Here is a 20,541-nt window from a genome sequence, read left to right as displayed (position 1 = left end):
GAACCAAAGTGTTTCAAAAACAATTATGAGTTTCATATGACTCTAGAGTGAGGGTCCAAAGTAAAATGATCTGCTGAGACAACCAATTATAAAAATAAGAAGTGAGGAGCCAAAGAGATAGTACAGTGGTAGGGCGTTTGCCTTGCACACAGCTGATTCAGGGCGGACCGTGGTTCGAATCCTCATATCCCATATGGTTCCCTGTGCCTGCCAGGAGCAATTTCTGAGCACAGAGCCGGAATAACCCCTGAGGGCTGCCGGGTGTGACCCAAAAACCAAAATAATAAATAAATAAATAAATAAATAAATAAATAAATAAATAAAATAAGAGGTGGATACAATTGAACTATTTCTAGTTAATATTTAGTTTGTGGCCTCAGATAAGTTATTTAGACCTCTTTAATCTTTTTTTTTGGGGGGGTCACACCCAGCAGTGCTCAGACAAATGCCCTACCATTGTACTATCTCTCTGGCCCCTCTCTTTAATCTTCAATTGATGTATAAAATGGAAACAATCCCTTTTATTGTTTTTTGGTTTTGGTTTTTGTTTTTTTGGGTTTTGGGGCCACACCCAGAGATTAAACCCAGGTCGGTTCCAAGTAGGCTGCATTCAAGGCAAAGGCTTCCCACTGTGCTATTGTTCTGGCCCAAATAAACCCATTTGAAGAGTTTGAGTTAGAGATAAGCAAGCACTTAGAAATTTTAGATTACTTTCCCTTCTAAACGTAGGCACATCTTAAAAAAATACTGTGTTCAGGGCCGGAGTATAGTGGGTAAAATGCTTGCCTTGCAAGTGGTCAACTGGGTTTAATCTTTGACACCGAATTTGGTCCCTTGAGCCTCAACAAGACTAAACCCTAAGCACAGAGCCAGAAGTAAGCCTTGAGCACTGAAGTAAGCCCTGAGCACTGCCAGGAGTGGACCACCCCTAACTTACTCCAGAAAAAAAAAAATACTGTTTAGGGGCTGGCATGATAGTACAGTGGGTAGGCACTTGCTTTGAACACAGCCAACATGTTTTGAATGGTGGGTTGTGCGTTCCACAATCCCCAGAGAGGGAGAGGGATTACCATGCCCCTAACCCCCTAACCGGGTAGGACAAAAGATGCAGGTCCGGCAGCAATTTGGACACAAGAAATAATACACGGGCCCGGAGAGATAGCACAGCGTTGTTTGCCTCGCAAGCAGCTGATCCAGGACCAAAGGTGGTTGGTTCGAATCCCGGCGTCCCATATGGTCCCCTGTGCCTGCCAGGAGCTATTTCTGAGCAGACAGCCAGGAGTAACCCTTGAGCACTGCCGGGTGTGGCCCAAAAACTAGAAAAAAAAGAAAAAAGAAAAAAAAAGAAATAATACACACACACAGTTGGGAAGGTATAGCAGGCCAGAAAGCTAACCGCAAGCTGTTCATCCACAAACCAGTCACTCCACAATGTGGAGCCTAAAACCTACACTTTGGAGTGAGGAAAGAGATGGGAGCCATACCCAGTGGCACTCAAAGGTTACTCCTGGTTCTGGACTTAGAAATCACTCCTGGCAGACTCGGGGGAACCATGTGGGATACTGGGAATAGAACCCGGTACATCCGGGTTGGCTGTGTGTATGCAAGACAAATGCCCTACCGCTATGCTATTGCTCTGGCCCCGAACCTACACTACTTACTATTACAGAGAATTTTCATCACCCCAGAAAAATTTCTTACAATTTTTTTCTTTTTACTTTTTTTTTGTTCTTTTTTTTTGGGGGGGTGTCACACCTGGCAGCGTTCAGGGGTTACTCGTGGCTCTATGCTCAGAAATCACTCCTAGGGGCTAGAGAGATAGCATGGAGGTATGGCGTTTGCCTTTCATGTAAAAGGTCATTAGTTTGAATCCGGCACCCCATATGGTCCCCCGAGCCTGCTAGGAGCAATTTCTGAGCCTGGAGCCAGGAGTAACCCCTGAGTGCTGCCAGGTGTGACCCCCCCCCAAAAAAAGAAATCACTCCTGGCAGGCTCGGGGGACCATATGGGATGATGGGATTCGAACCACCATCCTTCTGCATGCAAGGCAAATGCCCTACCTCCATGCTATACCTCCCGCTCCCCCTTAAAATCTTTGTTGTTGTTGTTGTGGTTTTTGGGTCACATCCGGCAGTGCTCAGGGGTTATTCCTGGCTCCAGGCTCAGAAATTGCTCCTGGCAGGCACAGGGACACCGGGATTCAAACTGATGACCTCCTGCATGAAAGGCAAACGCCTTACCTCCATGCTATCTCTCCGGCCCCCTTAAAATCTTTTCTAATCATTCTTCTCCAGAAGCAAACACTGACTTCATTTCTAGTATCATGGGTTGGTTGGTTTTGCCTATCTACTACTATATATAAATATCAGGATCTAGAAAGATAGTATAGCAGGCAAAGTGTTTACCTTGCACACAGCCAAACTGGGTTCAGCCCCCAGCATCCCATATGGTCCCTTGAGCACCAACAAGCTAGTTCCTAAGTGTGAAGCCAGAAGTAATCTTTGAACACTGCTGAGCACGACCCTAAAACTATATATGCATATACCCTTTTGAGTCTGACTTATTTTACTACTAATATATATATAAACCAAATATATATATATATATATATATATATATATATATATATATATATATATATATATATATTGGTTTTTGGGTCACACCCGGCAGTGCTCAGGGGTTACTCCTGGCTCTATCTATGCTCAGAAATCACCCCTGGCAGGCACAGGGGACCATATGGGATGCTGAGATTCGAACCACTGTCCTTCTGCATGAAAGGCAAACACCTTACCTCCATGCTATCTCTCTGGCCCCATACTACTACTAATATTTTATTCATGTATTGCATCTATCAGTAATTCAACCCTAAAGCATACTACCTGTTTTGAATGTTTCAGAGAGGTTTCACCTATACTGAATAGTGCTATGATAACACAAAGAATAGGCAAGACAAAAGAGAGGGAGGCTCAATAGTTTGGCAATCAGATTAGCAGGGTTTGGTTTTGTTTCTAATATCTTTGGGTAAAGTGCATAACTTTTGGGTTAACCTGATTTGATTTTTTTTTTGTTTGTTTGTTTGATTTAGTTTTGGGGACACACCCAACAGTACTTAGGGGTTGCTCCAGGTTCTGTACTCGGAATCATTCCTGGCAGGCCTCGGAGTACCTCATGGGTTGGTGGGGATCGATGAACCCAGGTCAGCTACGTGCAAGTCAAATGCCCTGCATAACCGTACTCTGGGACCACTTGTCTTTGTTTTACAATGAGTTACTTTGCTCAAGAAAGAATTTCCAGGGTCTATTATTTGCGGCCCAAATGACTCCTGCCTCCACAATAAAAGAAAAGAAAGAAAATATCTAGCGACAGAACTAGATATTTCAGATCATTAAATTCCTGGCTCACTGCACAATTCAGAAAATTTTAGAAAACAATTTTGTGTTTATTTGTTTGTTTTTGGGTCACACCCAGTGACGTTCAGGGATTACTCCTTGCTATGCACTCAAAAATTGCACCTGGCTTGTGGACCATATGGAATGCCGGGATTCGAACCACCGTCCATCCTGGATCAGCTGCGTGCAAGGAAAATGCCTTACCACTGTGCTATTGCTCCGGCTCCTAGAAAACCAATTTTTTTGGTGGGGGTCACACCCAGCAGTGCTCAGGGCTTACTCCTGGCTCTACACTCAGAAATCGCTCCTGGCAGGCTCAGGGGACCATATGGAATGCTGGGATTTGAACCACCGTCCTGCATGCAAGGCAAACGCCTTATCTCCATGCTATCTCTCCGGCCCCTAGAAAACAATTTTTTTTTTTGTGGTTTTTGGGTCACACCCGGCAGTGCTCAGGGGTTACTCCTGGCTCCATGCTCAGAAATTGCTCCTGGCAGGCACGGGGGACCATATGGGACGCTGGGATTCGAACTGATGACCTCTTGCATGAAAGGCAAACGCCTTACCTCCATGCTATCTCTCCAGCCCCTAGAAAACAATTTTTAAGTATATTGATAACACTAAATAAGGAGCAAATGACTGGGTCAGGTTTCATAATTAATCAGTAGATCACTCTACTCATGTTTCAGTCCTTTTGCTCTATGTTCCTCTGCCATAGGAACCTCTGGACTCCTGTCTTGTTCTTTCATTTTAGGAACCTCAAAATTATCAGGTATGCATTTGTTTTGTGCTAGAGCCTGGTGGTGTTCAATAGCCATTTCTAGCTCAAGATTCACATCTGGGGACTCAGGGAATCAGACAGTACCAAGAATTGAACTCCAGGGCTCTACATATGCACATACATTCAGTACTCTACTTTTGAGCCACAGCCCTGGCCCAAGCTATGCATTTGTAAAAAGTATATTTAATGGCTGGAGTAATAGCACAGTGGATAGGGTGCTTGCCTTACAACAGCAACTCAGTTTGATCCCCAGCCTCCTGTCTAGTGTCCTGGCACCTACTTAGAGTGAATCCTGAGCAGAGAGCCAGGAGTAAGCAAGCCCTGAGCACCACCAAGGGTGACCCCAAAAATTAAAAAATGGGTATACTTTAGGTGCAAAGGGAAAAAAGCAATCTACATATGTTGGCTAGTTCAACACTAGCAATGCTCAGAGATCCTCTCACTGGGTCTAAGATGTTAGGGAACTTAAGTAGCTCAACAGCTACAAATTGAGCTTCCACATGACTCAGCAATACCACTCCTGGATTACACCCTAGGGGTCCAAAACACAATACAGAAAAGTTCTCTGCACTCCTATGTTCATTGCAGCTCTATTCATAATATCGGTAGTTAGAGTCTGGAAACAATTCAAGTGCCCAAGAATAGAGGAGTGAATAAAGAAATGGTACATATATACAATGGAATACTATGCAGATGTTAGGAAAAATGAAGTCATTAAATTTGTTTATACATGAATGAATGTGGAGAGTATTATGCTGAGTGAAATGAGTCTGAGAGAGAGAGGCAGACATAGAACTATTGCAATTGTCAATTGTAAAAGTTAAAAAAGAAAGAAAATTGTGTAATATTAAACAATTAGTACCATTAACATGGTCTTACTATTCAAAAACAACAGAGATCAGGGCCAGGAGGACCAGTTCATAGTAGAAAGCTTGCCATATAGAATAGGGGAGTATGGGGCTAGAGAGATAGCATGGAGGTAGGGCATTTGCTTTGCATGCAGAAGGACAGTGGTTCAAATCCCGGCATCCCATATGGTCCCCCCAGCCTGCTAGGAGCGATTTCTGAGCGTAGAGACAGGAGTAACCCCTGAGCGCTGCTGGGTGTGACCCAAAAAAAAAAAAAAAGAATAGGGGAGTATAGTTAGGGAATAGAAAGGACCATTAAGACAAGGATCATTGGATAAGAACTGGGTGCTAAAAGGAGGTAAAGTAATATGCATGATATCAGTAACAATATTGCAAACCAAAATGTCTAAAAGAAAATGATGAGAGAGAGGGGCGGGAGGGAAGGATGGGAGAGAGGGAGGGAAAGGGAGAAAGAGAAGAAAAATGTCTACACAGAGGCAGGCAAGGAAGAGGGCAGGGGGGAGTGCGGAGGAAAACTGGGAACATTAGTGGCAGGAAATGTGCACTGGTGAAGGGTGTTTGTACATTGTATGACCAAAAATCAATCATAAAAAACTTTGTAACTGTGTATCTTATGGTGATTCAGTTAAAGAATTTATATATATATACATGTATACATACATACATATATTCATAAAGGAACTTTAATGATAGCACAGCAGGCAGGGCATTTTCTTTTCATGCAGCCAACCTGGGTTCAATCCCTGGTATCTCAGGTCCAGAGTCTGCCAGGATTGATTTCTGAGCACAGAGCCAGGACTAACACCTGAGTGCTGCTGGGTGTGGCCCCCCCCAATCAAAAGGTATAAAAAAAAAAAAAAAAGAGCTCATGGGGCTGGAGAGATAGCATGGAGGTACAGTGTTTGCCTTGCATGCAGAAGGACGGTTGTTCAAATTCCAGCATCTCATATGGTCCCTCGAGCCTGCCAAGAGTGATTTCTGAGTGTAGAGCCAGGAGTAACCTCTGAGTGCTGCTGGGTGTGAGCCCCCTCCCCCAAAGAAAAAGAGCTCAATTGGGTATATCTAGTTAGCACCTAGCCTGCTGGGGAAAGTTCTGTAGACAGAGGCAGCCAGTATGTTCCGTGTTTGTTTCATCTGTACATCATGCCCTAGATAATCTAAAATTGTTCATGTAGTTCTATAATTCTGCTAGAATTTTTTTTGTATTTCTCAGACATTTCAGATTTAGGAACTCAGCTTACCAGTTAGGCAATGCATAAGCTCTGAAATTTGCTCAAGCTTTGAAAAAAATGACTCTTGGGCCGGGCGGTGGCGCTAAAGGTAAGGTGCCTGCCTTGCCTGCGCTAGCCTTGGACGGACCGCAGTTCGATTCCCCGGTGTCCCATATGGTCCCCCAAGCCAGGAGCAACTTCTGAGCACATAGCCAGGAGTAACCCCTGAGCATTACCGGGTGTGGCCCAAAAACAAAACAAAACAAAACAAAAAAAAAAAAAAAAAGAAAAAAATGACTCTTTCAAAGGTAGTTGCTAGTGAAGGCAAGATTCACTCCCATTTCCTTGAATTGCTTTAAATTCCTTTTGGAGCGGAGCAGTGAGCCTCGTGCTCTGGACAACAACAGGAAAGTGTAAGGTTTCTACCTGGATTTGCTCCAGTTCTCTTTGGATTTCTCAAGTCAGCAGTTCAAAGACCAAGTCTGGCAATTGTACCTGAAGGAAGGAGAGTAGGAATCATATCCTATTACTCATACCATAAAACGCATTACAGTGCACCTCTCCACTGAGAACAGGCCAAGTTCCTTACCAAGGACCTTGCAGGGAAAAGTCAAATCATGAGTCTACCTAGATCTAGCCAAGAACACCCAGCCAGTTTCTCCACTGATCCCTGACACCAAGCTTCTTTGCAGAGGTAGGTACGGATTGCAGGGGACAGGCACATAAAACCTTAAACCCTCATTCTCTTGTTGCAGGCTACAGAACAAGCAAAAGTAATAAAGAAATGTATACCTGTTTAAGTCATAATGGGAAACTTGTACTGGTGAAATTCATTTTTTGTAAAGAAATTTTAAAAATAGCTTCCCCTCACACACACATATGTATGTAATTACTAACTGCATTAAGTACTATTTGATGGTGAGAACCCAGAGTAGAGAATAACGCACACATTAGAAGAATGTACACTTGATGTTTGCTCAATTTAACCTTTATTTCCTTCTCAGTAAGGGAGGCTACTGGAGAGTTATAAGGAATCAATGATATTATAAACTAGACTAGAACCCAAACCAAACCAGGATATTATTTTAGTGATTGGCACACATTAAGAGGGATGATTTGGTTAATGTCTACCAAATGTTTATTATATTCTAGAGAATATAAACTCTTTTTTTTGTTTGTTTTTTTGGTTTTTGGGTCACACCCGGCGGTGCTCAGGGGTTACTCCTGGCTGTCTGCTCAGAAATAGCTCCTGGCAGGCACGGGGGACCATATGGGACACCGGGATTCGAACCAACCACCTTTGGTCCTGGATCGGCTGCTTGCAAGGCAAACGCCTCTGTGCTATCTCTCCGGGCCCGAGAATATAAACTCTTTATCAATATATTTCATTTATTTATTTTGGGGGGTTGAGTGACACTCAGTGATGCTCAGGGGTTACTCCTGATTCAGTACTCAGGAATCATTTCTGGCAGTCCTTATAGGACGCTGGGGATTGAACCTGGGTCATCTGTGTGTAAAAAAGTGCCCTACCTGTTGTAATATTTCTCCAATCCCCTACTCAATGGTCGGCAACCTTTTTTTCAACTGAGCCAAATCTCGCCAAAACCACGATTGAAATTTATTTTGAGAGCCAGACAGGGCGCGCACTGACAGAGGCTAGGAGCAGAGTCCTGACTCCTGGAGCGGCTGCCCGGCACACAGAAGAGCCAAATTAAAAGTGTAAAGAGCCACATGTGGCTCGCGAGCCGCAGGTTGCCGACCACTGCCCTATCTCATTCTTTAATAACCTATGAAGGTCTACATTTATCAGTTTTGAAGGTAGAACTGTACTTTACTGAAGTTGAAAACTTCCTGAGATATTTAGTAAAATACTCAGTCACCTAGCTAAAAGGCCTAAGTGCCACAAATGACTGATTTGTCTATTCCTCTCCCTCTGACTCATGTATAGACAGATTTCATGACTTCATTTTTCCTAACAGCTACATAGTATTCTTTTTTTTTGTTTGTTTGTTTTTGTTTTTGTTTTTGGGCCACACCTGGCATTGCTCAGGGGTTACTCCTGGCTGTCTGCTCAGAAATAGCTCCTGGCAGGCACGGGGGACCATATGGGACTCCAGGATTCGAACCAACCACCTTTGGTCCTGGATTGGCTACTTGCAAGGCAAACGCCACTGTGCTATCTCTCCGGGCCCAGCTACATAGTATTCTATTGTGTAGCTGTACCAGGGTTTCTTCATTCACTCATTTTGGGTTGTTTCTAAGTTCTGGCTATTGTGAATAGTTTTGCAATGAATACAGGAGTGCAGAGGGCTTTTCTGCATTGTTTTTGGGGCCCAAGGGTATATTCCTAGTTGTATTGCTGAATCATATGAAAACCCAAGTTCTAGGTTTCTTTTGTTGTTGGTTTGTTTGTTTTTTGGGTCACAGCCGGCAGCGCTCAGGGTTTACTCTTGGCTCTACGCTCAGAAATCGCCCCTGGCAGGCTCGGGGGGACCATATGGGATGCTGGGATTCGAACCACCGTCCTCTGCATGCAAGGCAAACACCTTACCGCTGTGCTCTCTCCAGCCCCAGGAGAGATTTCTGCGCACAGAGCCAGGAATAACATGAGTTGCACCAGGCATGGCCTCCCCCGCCAAAAAAAAAAAAAAAATAGCATTATATTAATATTCAAAGACAATAGAGACGAGGGCCAGGAGGACCAGTTCCTTGTAGAAAGTTACCACTAATAGTGGAGGAGTGCAATAAGGGCAAAGAAGGGACCACTGTGACTATGAAAGTTGCAAATTATCACTGGACAAAAACTGGGTGTTCAAAGAAGATAAAGTGATATTCATGATACCCTTCAGTAGCAATATTGCAAACTGAAGTGTCTAACAGGAAAAAAAAAAGAGAGAGAGAAAGAGAAGCAAAAGGTCTGTCACAGAGGCAAGCAGAGGAGACGACAAAGGGTAGGGCAGAAGGGAAAGTGGGACATTGGTGGTGGGAAATATGCACTGGTGAAGTATTGTACATTGACTTACTTTAACTCAATCATGAACAGCTTTGTAACTGTGTATCTCATGGTGACTCAAGTAAAGAATTTATTAAAAAAATAGCATAAGTGCAATTTGAGGAAACATATGGTTAGGATTGCGAAGACTCTGGAATCAACCAGCTTGGGCTAAGTATCCCATAAATAGGTGGCAATCCACTATATATAAATATATATATATACACATATAGAAATGGTTAATTTTTTATTCTCTTTGGGCCACATCCAGAGGCATTCAGGAGTTACTTCTGGATCTGTGCTCAGAAATCACTCCTGGCAGGCTTGGGGGACCATATGGGATGCTGGGGATCAAACCCAGGTCCGTTCTGGGTCAGCTTAGTGCAAGGGAAATGCCCAACCTCCATGCTATTTCTCCAGCCCCCTCATTTTTATATTCTTAAAATTTATTTAGTTTTTAAAATGACACCCCCTTCCAGTGATTCTGTTAACTGGGCCAGCAGTTCAGTGCTCTGCCTTTGTAATGCCACTCAGGTGGTGCTTGAGGCCCTCTAGGGCCACACCAATGGTGTTTGGGCCTTCAAGTCTATACCTGGTGATGGTTGGGGAGAAATGTAGTACCAGGGATTGGCCACATGCAAGGTTTTACGCCTTTACTCCTGAACTATCTCTCTAAACCCTCTGCTTAGGTTTTACTTATATCGAGGATGGGGGTGGGGGGGGGGATAGTGGGGGAAAGGGAAGCTGCTGTACTATTGTTCTGGCCCTTTATGTGTTTGGATCACACCCAGTGATGCTCAGGGTTTATTCCTGGCTCTGCACTCAGAAATCACTCCTGGTGGGCTCGGGGGACCATATGGATGCTGGGGATTGAACCCGGCTCAGCAAGACAAGTGCCCTACACTCTTTGCTAACACTCTGGCCCCTACATTCACTTTAAAAATTAAATATCTATGTAATCAGTACTTGGCACAGTAATTCAAGGTAGGAAAGCATCGATTTACTCGTTTGTTTTACTGACAAATTCTGCCTGGTATTCAAAATTGAGGAAATGTGAAGAGTGAGGATGTGTCTGATCTTGCCATAACTACAGAGCAGCTCTTCAGTTCATTCATGTCCAGCCCATATATAGCTGCTTGGCTATTGATACTCTCCCCTGAGATTCTCTCTAAATCTTGGTTCTTGGCCCGCCCTTCCACCTTTAGTATTTCTTCATCCTGTTGATCTCTCTGGGTTTCTTCAGGGCCATCCTCTGAGCATAGATGGTCTGAGGTCTCAGTGGGGGGCACTGGTTTGCTCTTTTCTTCTCTGAAGCTCCTCTAGACGCTTTGACTGGTGTTTATTCATGCAGTTTCTGAAGGCCTGCACCTGTGGCTGGCATTGTCTCCAGTCCTGGTGCTGGGCCATGCACTCCTGCACTGCATAATGGGAAGCAGCACAGCCGGAACGAGAGATCAGCTGGTCCAGTGGGTCTTCTTCCTCATCATCCTTCTTCACTCGTCTGTTCCAGGCGTGGCCTGGAGTTGACATCTTAGGGTGTCTCTAGAATATCAGTGGAGAAACTGTTAGAGCAGGGACATGATAGCATATGAGCATATGAGGTTTCTCTATCATAAAGAATACTCACTAAACTACTTTTCACAGACTATGTCTTAACTCTCCTGGGAGACTATAAACTATTTAAGAACAAATACTATGCCAGATTCACCTTCCTGCCCTGATACTACACATGTCAGCAAGCAGGCCTATAAAAATAATCTGAAGTGAACAGATTAGAATGAGACAGTGTGTGGGAAATTTATTTTGGCACCAAATATGCTCACATGGATTCTACTATTTGAATTAAGATAAAATCTAAAAAGGTGAAGTCACTTTTTAGATAAGACATCTCTGACTGACCACTCAGATAATTCTGTTTCCTATTTGCCTTATTCATTGGATAGAAAAAAAAACAGTATTATACTCGGTAGATACTCAAATATTTTAACTATGAGAGTAAAGGTTGAGCATGGCTATGAGATACTATGCAAGGGTCAGGACTAGAGATGAGCATGAATGCTAAATTAAGAATTTAGTCACACTGTAAGTTCAATATTTAGGCATCAGCAAGGGGATTTCTTCTGAGAACTCTGTTTATGGGCGATTGTTCTTTCACTGTAACTTTACCTTGTCCTCTTTGCATCATTGTTCTTATAATTAAAATAAAAAATTAAAAAAAAAAGAATTTAGTCACACTGGGGGGAAGAAAAAAAAGAATTTAGTCACACTGAATTTGGTCATACTGTCTTCTCAAGATCATCTGCTTTCAGAGCATTCAGTTAAGGAAGCATACAGAAAGACTTCAAGTGTCACGAGATATGATCTCACACTTTGAACAATTTCACCATGGTAGGCTAAAGAAGCTAGAACTCATTAATGCCTTTCCTGTGTGATTCATTCAACAAATGATCATTATGTACTTAACATGTACATGCACTATGCTAGAGGTGAGGGTAGTTTGTTCAAGACAGTTAAGTTGGTACCTTCATGAAGTGTACAATCTAGATAACAGGCTGTTTACTGTATAGTGTGGAGATAGTGAAGACCAGAAAACAGAACAATACCTAATCCAGTGTAAGGGCAGAAATAGGCATAAGGGCTTCCTGCAAGTGACTTAGAATTTGAAACTTGAAAACTAGTACAGTCAGACAAGAAGAAAGAACATTCCTAGACAATGGAAGAGCTGCAAGGTTATTTACACAAAGATATAAAATATGAGAGAAACAGTAAGTTCCTAATGACTAGAGTATAAATAGAAAAAATAAATGCTGGGGCTGGAGTGATAACACAGCAGGTAGGGCATCTGCCTTGCACATGGCCAATCTGGATTCAATCCCTGCCATTCCATACGGTCCTCTGAGCCTGCCAGAGGTGATTTCAGAGCACAGAGCAGGGAGTAATTCCTGAATGCCACTAGTTGTGCCCTTCCCCAATAAAAGAGTAAATGCAAATGGCAAGATGAGAAAATAGAAAAGTAAGTCCTTGTTAGTCCATTAGAGATTTTAGAGATCAATGGGGGGCAGTCACATGAAGGATTTAAGCTCTCCAAAGATCACCCCAAAATGTATTTGCTTTGGAGACAGCATAACCTAAATGGACAAGGGGTGGGCACTGAAATGGCACTGAAAAGACTTAAGTTAGAAACATCTTTTTCAATGACTCACTGGGATGACCTTGGGCAAATCAGTAGGTAACCTCTCTTGACAGATATCTATCAATAAGACTGAAGACTAGAACAGAAAAAAGAGTGAGGAACCTGCAAGCTCTTAGTGTTTAGTAAATATGATTCCTGTAACCGTGCATGTTTCTTCTTCCTAAACCACAGTCGAAGTTCTTTAAAAGGGACAAACCTGCGAGCACGATGGGAAAGTGCTAAGGATGCTGTTCTTTTTTTTGTGTGTGTGTTTTTTTTTTTGGGTCACACCCAGCAGTGCTCAGGGGTTTTTCCTGGCTCCGTGCTCAGAAATTGCTCCTGGCAGGCACGGGGGACCATATGGGACGCTGGGATTTGAACCGATGACCTTCTGCATGAAAGGTAAACGCCTTACCTCCATGCTATCTCTCCAGCCCCTCTTTTTTTTTTTTTTTTTAAAGCTTTGTCAAGTATCTCCACTATTCCTTATCATACAATCTTAGTTTCCTCAATACTCAATTAGCAGAATTACTGCAAGGATTAAATAAAAATGCATGGTTACAAGGATCAAAACTCTGTATTCTTTTAGGGCGGGAAAGTGGGGGAAGAGGCTTGCTTTAAAGCAAGCTAGATAGATAGTCCGAGAGCTGAATGACAGAAAGAAATGGGAAAGACGAGAAAGCAGCAATATTCAGGTGACCAAAATAATCAGGTCACCAAAGGATCCTTTCCAACACGGGGGAAAGGACGAGTGCACGCGCGGGATAACGACGGCACACGGTGCTCACCGAACCAGAAGGACTAGGGGACCTGATAGGACCCGATCCTGCACGTAGCGTGGATCTGCAAGCAGTTGCAATTCTTCCGTCCCAGCAAGCCCGGAGCCAACTAGCCTTTACCGGCGAGTACGCAGGCGCAGGTCGGGAAACGCATTTTCATTGGTGCCGTCTCGATGGAGTCCTGCCTTCTGTCTTCGCTCCGCCCCCTGGCGCCCACACTTCCGGGAGGGAGCGGAAGAGGCGGGCTGGTATAGGCGGGGCCAAGATGGCGGCGCCCTTGAAGATTCAGAGCGACTGGGCCCAAACCCTCAGGTGAAAGCAGGCTCAGACCCTGAACGGAGGAGGCGGGTAGTAGGATATTCCCTTTGTTTTTAGGAGAATCATGCCCGACCCGAAGGGATTACGTCATCAGATGTTGAGGGAAGCCTGGGTAGAAAAGGAAGTCTCAAATGCACATGGCCATGGTTTGTTTTCTCAGAAGATCCATGCTATAAAGTAAAGGTAACCCACCATCTGTGCTCAGGAAAACTAGAAGTTGGAGGAAGACCTTGACCGAGTTGTCATAATGTTTTCCGATGATTTTTCTCTTTGTCAAGTCCCATTATGAATCATAACTCTATCTTTTGAGTTTGTGATGGAATCTTCCAACCCACTCGACTTCTAATACTTTTTTAGTTAGATTGGACATAACTGGGTTAGATTGGTTTGGGACTTGGAAATCTGTGCAGGGAACAATTCCAACCGCTCCCGTGACCTGTCTGTCTTGGATACTATGTTGAAGATTCTCCTTGGGAGGTGATCCCTAACTTCAAATTCTGACAAGTTACTTGAAAATGCACTGAATTTATTTTACATATATTGATAGGCCATGCAATTGCGCAGGATGCATGTAGCAGTGCCTTGAATGGCAGCTATTATTACTAATCAGGGCTTGTCAAATGGAAATGAGTGAAGATGAATAAAACCTATCCTGATGAGTTAAGAAACAGCACATTTCTAGTCCGGTTTAAATATCCATGCTGTTTAGCATCACAAAATATGGTAAGAAATAAAGGATGAGGGGCCGGGCGGTGGTGCTGGAGCTAAGGTGCCTGCCTTGCCTGCGCACGGACCGCTGTTCGATCCCCCGGCGTCCCATATGGTCCCCCAAGAAGCCAGGAGCAACTTCTGAGCGCATAGCCAGGAGTAACCCCTGAGCGTCACAGGGTGTGGCCCAAAAACCAAAAAAAAAAAAAAAAAAAAAAAAAAAAAAGAAATAAAGGATGAAAATTAATGTTTATCGAGAGCCATTAGATGCCCATGAAGTGATTCAGGATCATAATCAGAGGAAGTAACTTGCCCAAAATTATGTTGCCAATAAGAAATGAATTGTCCAGCTACTAAGTGAAAAATTTACTGTCTATCTTGAAATTTCTTTTTTTTTATTAATATCTTTATTTAAACACCTTGATTACAAACATGATTGTGGTTGGGTTTCAGTCATGTAAAGAACACCCCCTTTCACCAGTACCTTGAAATTTCTATCTTAAAAAAGAGTACATACTTTCTCCTACCTCTACAAATATAAAGGTGACAGACATAGGTTTTGAATGATTGCCAGAGGTTCATTCTAAAACATCAAAAGTCAGTGTGAGGAATACTAAAAGATACCTTGCTAAGTTGTGAGAATTCATGCTGCCACATGCAAAATGGCATGCAACATGTCTTGCCTGAATAACAGTGATTCTAGTTATCCAGATATTTATATCTAAATATAAGACAGTAATTTTTCAAAGCTGTGTAGCTGTAAATGAATAATAATTATCCCCCCCACCGACCCCGAGTAATAAATCTTTTTGATGCTATATTTGAGCATTCATTTAAACAGCAGGTAACTATAGCACCTCAAAAATTTTGTTTCAGGGGGCTGGAGCGATAGCACAGCAGTAAGGCATTTGCTTTGCATACGGCCAACACAGGATAGACCCTGGTTTGAATCCCAGCATCCCATATAACCCCCTGAGCCTGCCAAAAGTGACTTCTGAGCGCAGAGCCAGGAAAAAACCCTGAGCGACAAATGTGACCCAAAAATTAAAAAAAAATATTTTCGGGGCTGGAGAGATAGCATGGAGGTAAGGTGTTTGCCTTTCATGCAGGAGGTCATCGGTTCGAATCCCGGCGCCCCATATGGTCCCCTGTGCCTGCCCAGGAGCAATTTCTGAGCCTAGAGCCAGGAATAACCCCTGAGCACTGCTGGGTGTGACCCAAAAACCACACACACACACAAAAATAGCATGGACACTTATGACTGAAACAATATAAACATGCTTGTAATTGTGGTACTTAAAGAAAAATAAAAAATTAAAAAAATATATTTTCAATAAGTAGACTTTGTTTTAAAATAATCCATGAATGATGAGATGTTATATATCCTGCTTAAAACTAAGACCAAACTGGAGGTTATATTGATCTTCATTCTCTCCTTGTGTCTTGTGTATCTTTTTCATCACTGAATAAGCCTAATTAGACTTAAAAAATAATTTTCTTGCTTTTTGGGTTCACACCCGGCAGCGCTCAGGGGTTACTCCTGGCTCTGCGCTCAGAAATCGCTGCTGGCAGGCAGGGGGGAGCATATGGGATGCCAAGATTTGAACCACCATCTGTCCTGGTTTGGCTGCATGCAAGGCAAATGCCCTACAACTGTACTATCTCTCTGGACCTTAAAAATTTTTTTTATTAAAGAACTGTAGTTTATAAAACTATTCACAATTGAATTTTATTTTATTTATTTATTTATTTATTTTGGTTTTTGGACCATACCCAGCAGCATTAAGGGATTGCTCCTGGCTCTGCACTTAGAAATCACTCCTGGCTGGCTCAGGGGATCATACGGGATGCTAGAAATTGAACCTGGGTCCATCCAGGGTTGGCCACGTGCAAGACAAATGCCCTACTGTTTTGCTATTGCTCCGGCCCTACCCCCACCCACCATAGTTAAATTTTAGACATACAATGTTCCAGCATCAATCCCACCACCAGTGTCAACCTCCCTCCACAAAGGTTCCTTCCTTTACTTCTTCCTCCTTCTGAACAGGCACTTTTGTAAGTGTGGTTGTTCAAGTTTAAGTTATTATTTCAGTGTTGTTGACTCTGTGGTTTGAATATTTAGCTCTGTCCTGCCTAAAACACCACCATTGTACCTGAATCTCCTTGACCTTTGCCAAGAGAGGTCATCTGTCTGTCTCCACTCTTTTTTTCTTCTAAATATATTCTGGGGTCAAGGGTGAATTAGGCAACTCCCTTTTAAGCTATTGCATTCTCTCATGCTGTTATTCACATATAAGTGATATCATCCCGTATTCTTCTCTGGCTTACTTCCAGTTCCATCGAGGTTCAGCAGATGGTATGTTTGCATCATTTTGTTATAAGTATGTAGTATTGGTGTGTGTATATGTATATGTGACATCTTCAAATCTCATCTGTTGTTGGACATCTAGGTTGACTTAAAATCTTAGTTACTGTACTGAATCTGCAGTGAATAATAGTGTGCATACATCCTTTTGAGTGAATGCTTTTCTGTCCTGGGGATACTCAGAAGTGGAATTGCTGGGTTATATGGTAGCTTTATTCTGAGTTTACTGAGACCCTTCATACTGTTTTCATGGGAATTGGACCATACAACATTCCCATGAGCAGTGGATCTCCACCAATGTAGATTGGTCTCAGTTATTTTTATTTTTAATTCTTTTGGTTTTTGGATTACCCTAATTAGGTGATGATGAGCATTTTTTCATATGCCTGTTGGCCATCTGTCGGTCTTCCTCAGAGAAGTATCTGTTCATTTTCTCTCCCCATTTTGGGGGGAGGGGGTTAATCATTGTGAGTACTTTGTATACGTATATCACAGATTTCAACCCTTTATCTAATGTGTTGAGTACAAATATTTTCTCCCGCTCATCTGTCTTTTAGTTTTAACCCGTGTTATTTTACCATACAGAAACTTTTTAATCTGATGAAGTCCCATTTGCTTAGTTTATGCCATTCACATCATATCATTGAAGACTATTTTTTTTTTGTTTGTTTGTTTTTGGGTCTCACCCAGCAATGCTCAGGGGTTACTCTCCTGGCTCTACACTCAGAAATCGCTCCTTGTTTAAAAGAAATCGCTCCTGGCAGGCTTGGGGGAACATATGGGATGCCAGGATTTGAACACCGACCTGCATGCAAGGCAAATGCCCTCCATGCTGTCTCTCTGGGACCCATTGAAGACTATTTTGAGGTCTAGATCTTGAAGCATTCTGTTTGTATTTTTCTCAGTGTACTTATAGACTCAGGTCTGATCTCAAGGTCTTTGATCTACTTTGAATTGATTTTTGTGTAATATGTAATTTTTCAATTCATACACGTGGTTGTCCAATTGTCCCAATACCATTTGTTGAAGAGGCTGTCTTTAACCCATTTTATTTTCTTAGTTTCTTTGTCAAAAATTAGCTGACCTCAGACATGGGGGTTTACGTTGGATATTCTATTCTGACCCATTAGTCATAGAGTCTGGTTTGTTTTTTTTCATAGAGTCCATTTTTATTCTAGTTTTGATCACTAAATGATCAAAAACTATGCTATTTGACTATTAAGGCTTTGTAGTACAGCTTCAAGTTAAGTAATGCGATGCCTCCTAGTTTCTTATTTTTCAGAATGGTTTGGCTATTTTGGTCTTTTATGATTCTACAGAAACTTTATAATTTACTGTTCTAAGTCCTTGAAGAATTTGGATAGGAGTAGCATTGAATCTACATAGTAGTTTAAGTAGTATGGTCATTTTGACAATATTGATTCTTTCAATGCACTAACATGGAATATTTTTCTATTTCCTAAGGTCTTCGATTTCTTTTTTAAATGTTTGACATTTTCATGGTATGGGCCTCTCGTCTCTTTTATTAAGTTGATTCCTAGGTACTTGGTGTTTTGTGACACTATTTTATTTATTTATTGGTTTTTGGGCCACACTAGGTGACGCTCAGGGGTTACTCCTGACTCTGCGCTCAGATATCTTTCCTGGCTTGGGGGGCCATATGAGATTCTGGGGAATCAAACCATGGTCCGTCCTAGTTCAGCACATGCAAGGCAAATGCCCTCCCGCTTGCACCACCGCTCCAGCTCCTTGTGACACTATTTTAAATAGAATAGACTCTTTAATCTCTCCTTTGATTTATCATTTGTATAAAAGAATGCAACTGAATTTTGTGTATTGATTTTGTAGCCGGACAGTTTGCTATATTGATTTATTGTTTCAAGGAGCTTTATTTGTGGACTCTTCAGGATCCTGAGTATATATCATCATGTCATCTGCAAATAGAGATACTAATTACACTTCTGTCTCTTTTTATAGGAAGGATGAAGGGGAGGCCTGGTTGAGCTGTCATCCCCCAGGTAATGTCCATGAATATGCCTTACCCCAAAAGGAAAATTTTCTAGAAATGAACGTCTTACTTTTCTTGACATGATGCTTATAATCTTTAAATGTTCTTGACAGTCAGTATTCGACTGATATTTTTTAAGTTCCTTCATTCTAGAAGAATCAGGTCGGTTTTCTATTTGGAAACCATAGATTTACTTATGGAAACATTGCTGATACATCCAAATCAGATCCTTAGATATTATTGTCTCTTAAGCAGTTCTGTAACTTCAATTATAATCTCTCTGATGATTCCTAAATCTATATTTCTAGCCCTGACCTCTCTTCAAGTTCAAGCAGAGACCGAATGTTTACTAGACATTTATACTTGAAGTTCTTCTAGTTGTCTTGATTTTATTTAGACACAAATTAAGCACTTCCGTTGCCAATCAATTTTTGTTGATTTTTCTCATTTAAGTTACTATTTCAGGTTTCATTTGAAAAGTCTCGTCACATTACCTGTGGTATCTAGTTATCTCTATGGCATAATTTGAATGGCATTCCTATATTACTCTACCTCTCCTCCAAATAAGATAAAATTTTTAATATGTGGGAAAGTTTTATTTTACTTATTGTTGTTAATTTTTTTTATTTTGGTACCACACCCAGAGTTGCTGGGTGCTATTCCCAGCTCAGTGCTTGAAGGTCATTCCTGGTGGTACTCTGGGTACTCTATGTGATATGAGGGGTTGGGCATGGGGCTCCATCTTGCAGAGCATGCACTATAGTTCTTTGAGTCATCTCCCTGACTGGCCCTTGAATGATTTTTTTAATCTTTTTTTTTTTTTGGTTTTTGGATCGTACCTGGCAGTGCTCAGGAGTTACTTTTGGCTCTATGCTCAGAAATTGCTCCTGGCAGACTCGGGGGACTATATGGGATGCCAGGATTTGAACCACCATTCTTCTGCATGCAAGGCAAATGCACTACCTGCATGCTATCTCTCCCGCCCCCTTGAATAAATTTTTTAAAAAATTTTATTTGCAAGGACCACAGTAATAGCTCAGCAGGTAGGGCATCTGCTTTGCATTGTGGCTGACCTGGGTTCAATTCCTGATATCTCATAAGGTTCCCCAGCTTGCCAGGAGTGACTTATTAGTGCAGAAGCAGGAATAACCCCCTGAGGACATACCCAACAGTACTCAGGCCTTACTCTTTTTTTTTTTTTTTTTTGGTTTCGGGCTACACCTCAGGCCTTACTCTTAGCTCTCTCTCAGAGATAACTTCTGGTAGAGCCAGCTGTGGTTCTGGGGATTGAGTGTGGGTTGGTCAGATAGAAGGCAAATGCCTTTTCTGCTGTATTATCACGTTAGCCCTATTTTGGGGGATGGGGGATGGGGGTGGGTGGGCAGCTTTCTGGCCACACATGGTAGTGCTCAGGGACTATACCTGGTGATATGTTTGGGGACTATATAGTGCAGGGGCTCAAATTCCAAACTCTAGCATGCAAAGTATTTGCTCAGTGTATTATGCTATCTCTTGGTTCTGATTTTCTTTCATTCTTTTTTTTTTTAAACTTTTTTGGGCCATGTCCAGCAATCCTCGGGTTAATCCTGGCTCTGCACTCAGGATTCAACTCCAGGCAGTGCTTGGGTACCGTATGGAATGCTGGGGATTGAACCTGGGTCAGCTGTACGCATAGCAAGTGCCTTATTGGCTATAGTATTTCTCTGGCTCCTGATTTTCTTTTATTCTTAATATGACCCTCCCTGGTTTAGAGCATTCTTTTGCCTTTAACATCTACCAAATTGGGAACTATCTTCCTGTCCTGCTCAGAAGTCCTTCCACTCTGAAACTGTGATGGCTTCAATATGTTGTTAGTCTTAGAATTTCAGTTTTGTACAGCAGTGATTTACTAAGTAATTTGTGATACTTTCCTTTGTTCTGACCTCAAGTTTAACAGTGCCATGGGA

General features: G+C 42.3%; 2 protein-coding genes across 2 annotated transcripts in view; one reads left to right on the top strand and one right to left on the bottom strand.

Annotated features, from left to right (window-relative positions):
• Positions 1-10,236: 10,236 nt before the first annotated feature.
• LOC126018334 (cytochrome c oxidase assembly factor 4 homolog, mitochondrial) lies at positions 10,237-13,276 on the bottom strand. The gene is made up of 2 exons (XM_049780485.1): positions 13,206-13,276; positions 10,237-10,787 (listed from the first exon to the last, which is right to left on the bottom strand). The coding sequence occupies exon 2, from the start codon at positions 10,773-10,775 to the stop codon at positions 10,521-10,523; it is 255 nt and encodes an 84-aa protein (XP_049636442.1). The 5' UTR covers positions 10,776-10,787; positions 13,206-13,276; the 3' UTR covers positions 10,237-10,520.
• Positions 13,277-13,461: 185 nt separating this feature from the next.
• Positions 13,462-20,541, top strand: part of PAAF1 (proteasomal ATPase associated factor 1) — a 36,629-nt gene continuing 29,549 nt past the window's right edge. The window contains exons 1-2 of the mRNA XM_049780311.1: positions 13,462-13,508; positions 18,565-18,605. Coding sequence (XP_049636268.1) covers positions 13,462-13,508; positions 18,565-18,605 — 88 coding nt within the window. The remainder of the gene's footprint in view (positions 13,509-18,564; positions 18,606-20,541) is intronic.

This window comes from Suncus etruscus, chromosome 9, assembly GCF_024139225.1.
Source record: "Suncus etruscus isolate mSunEtr1 chromosome 9, mSunEtr1.pri.cur, whole genome shotgun sequence".
Lineage (NCBI taxonomy): Eukaryota > Metazoa > Chordata > Mammalia > Eulipotyphla > Soricidae > Suncus > Suncus etruscus.
Note: the sequence above shows the minus strand (reverse complement) of the source record. Positions and strands in the feature narration are given on the sequence as shown.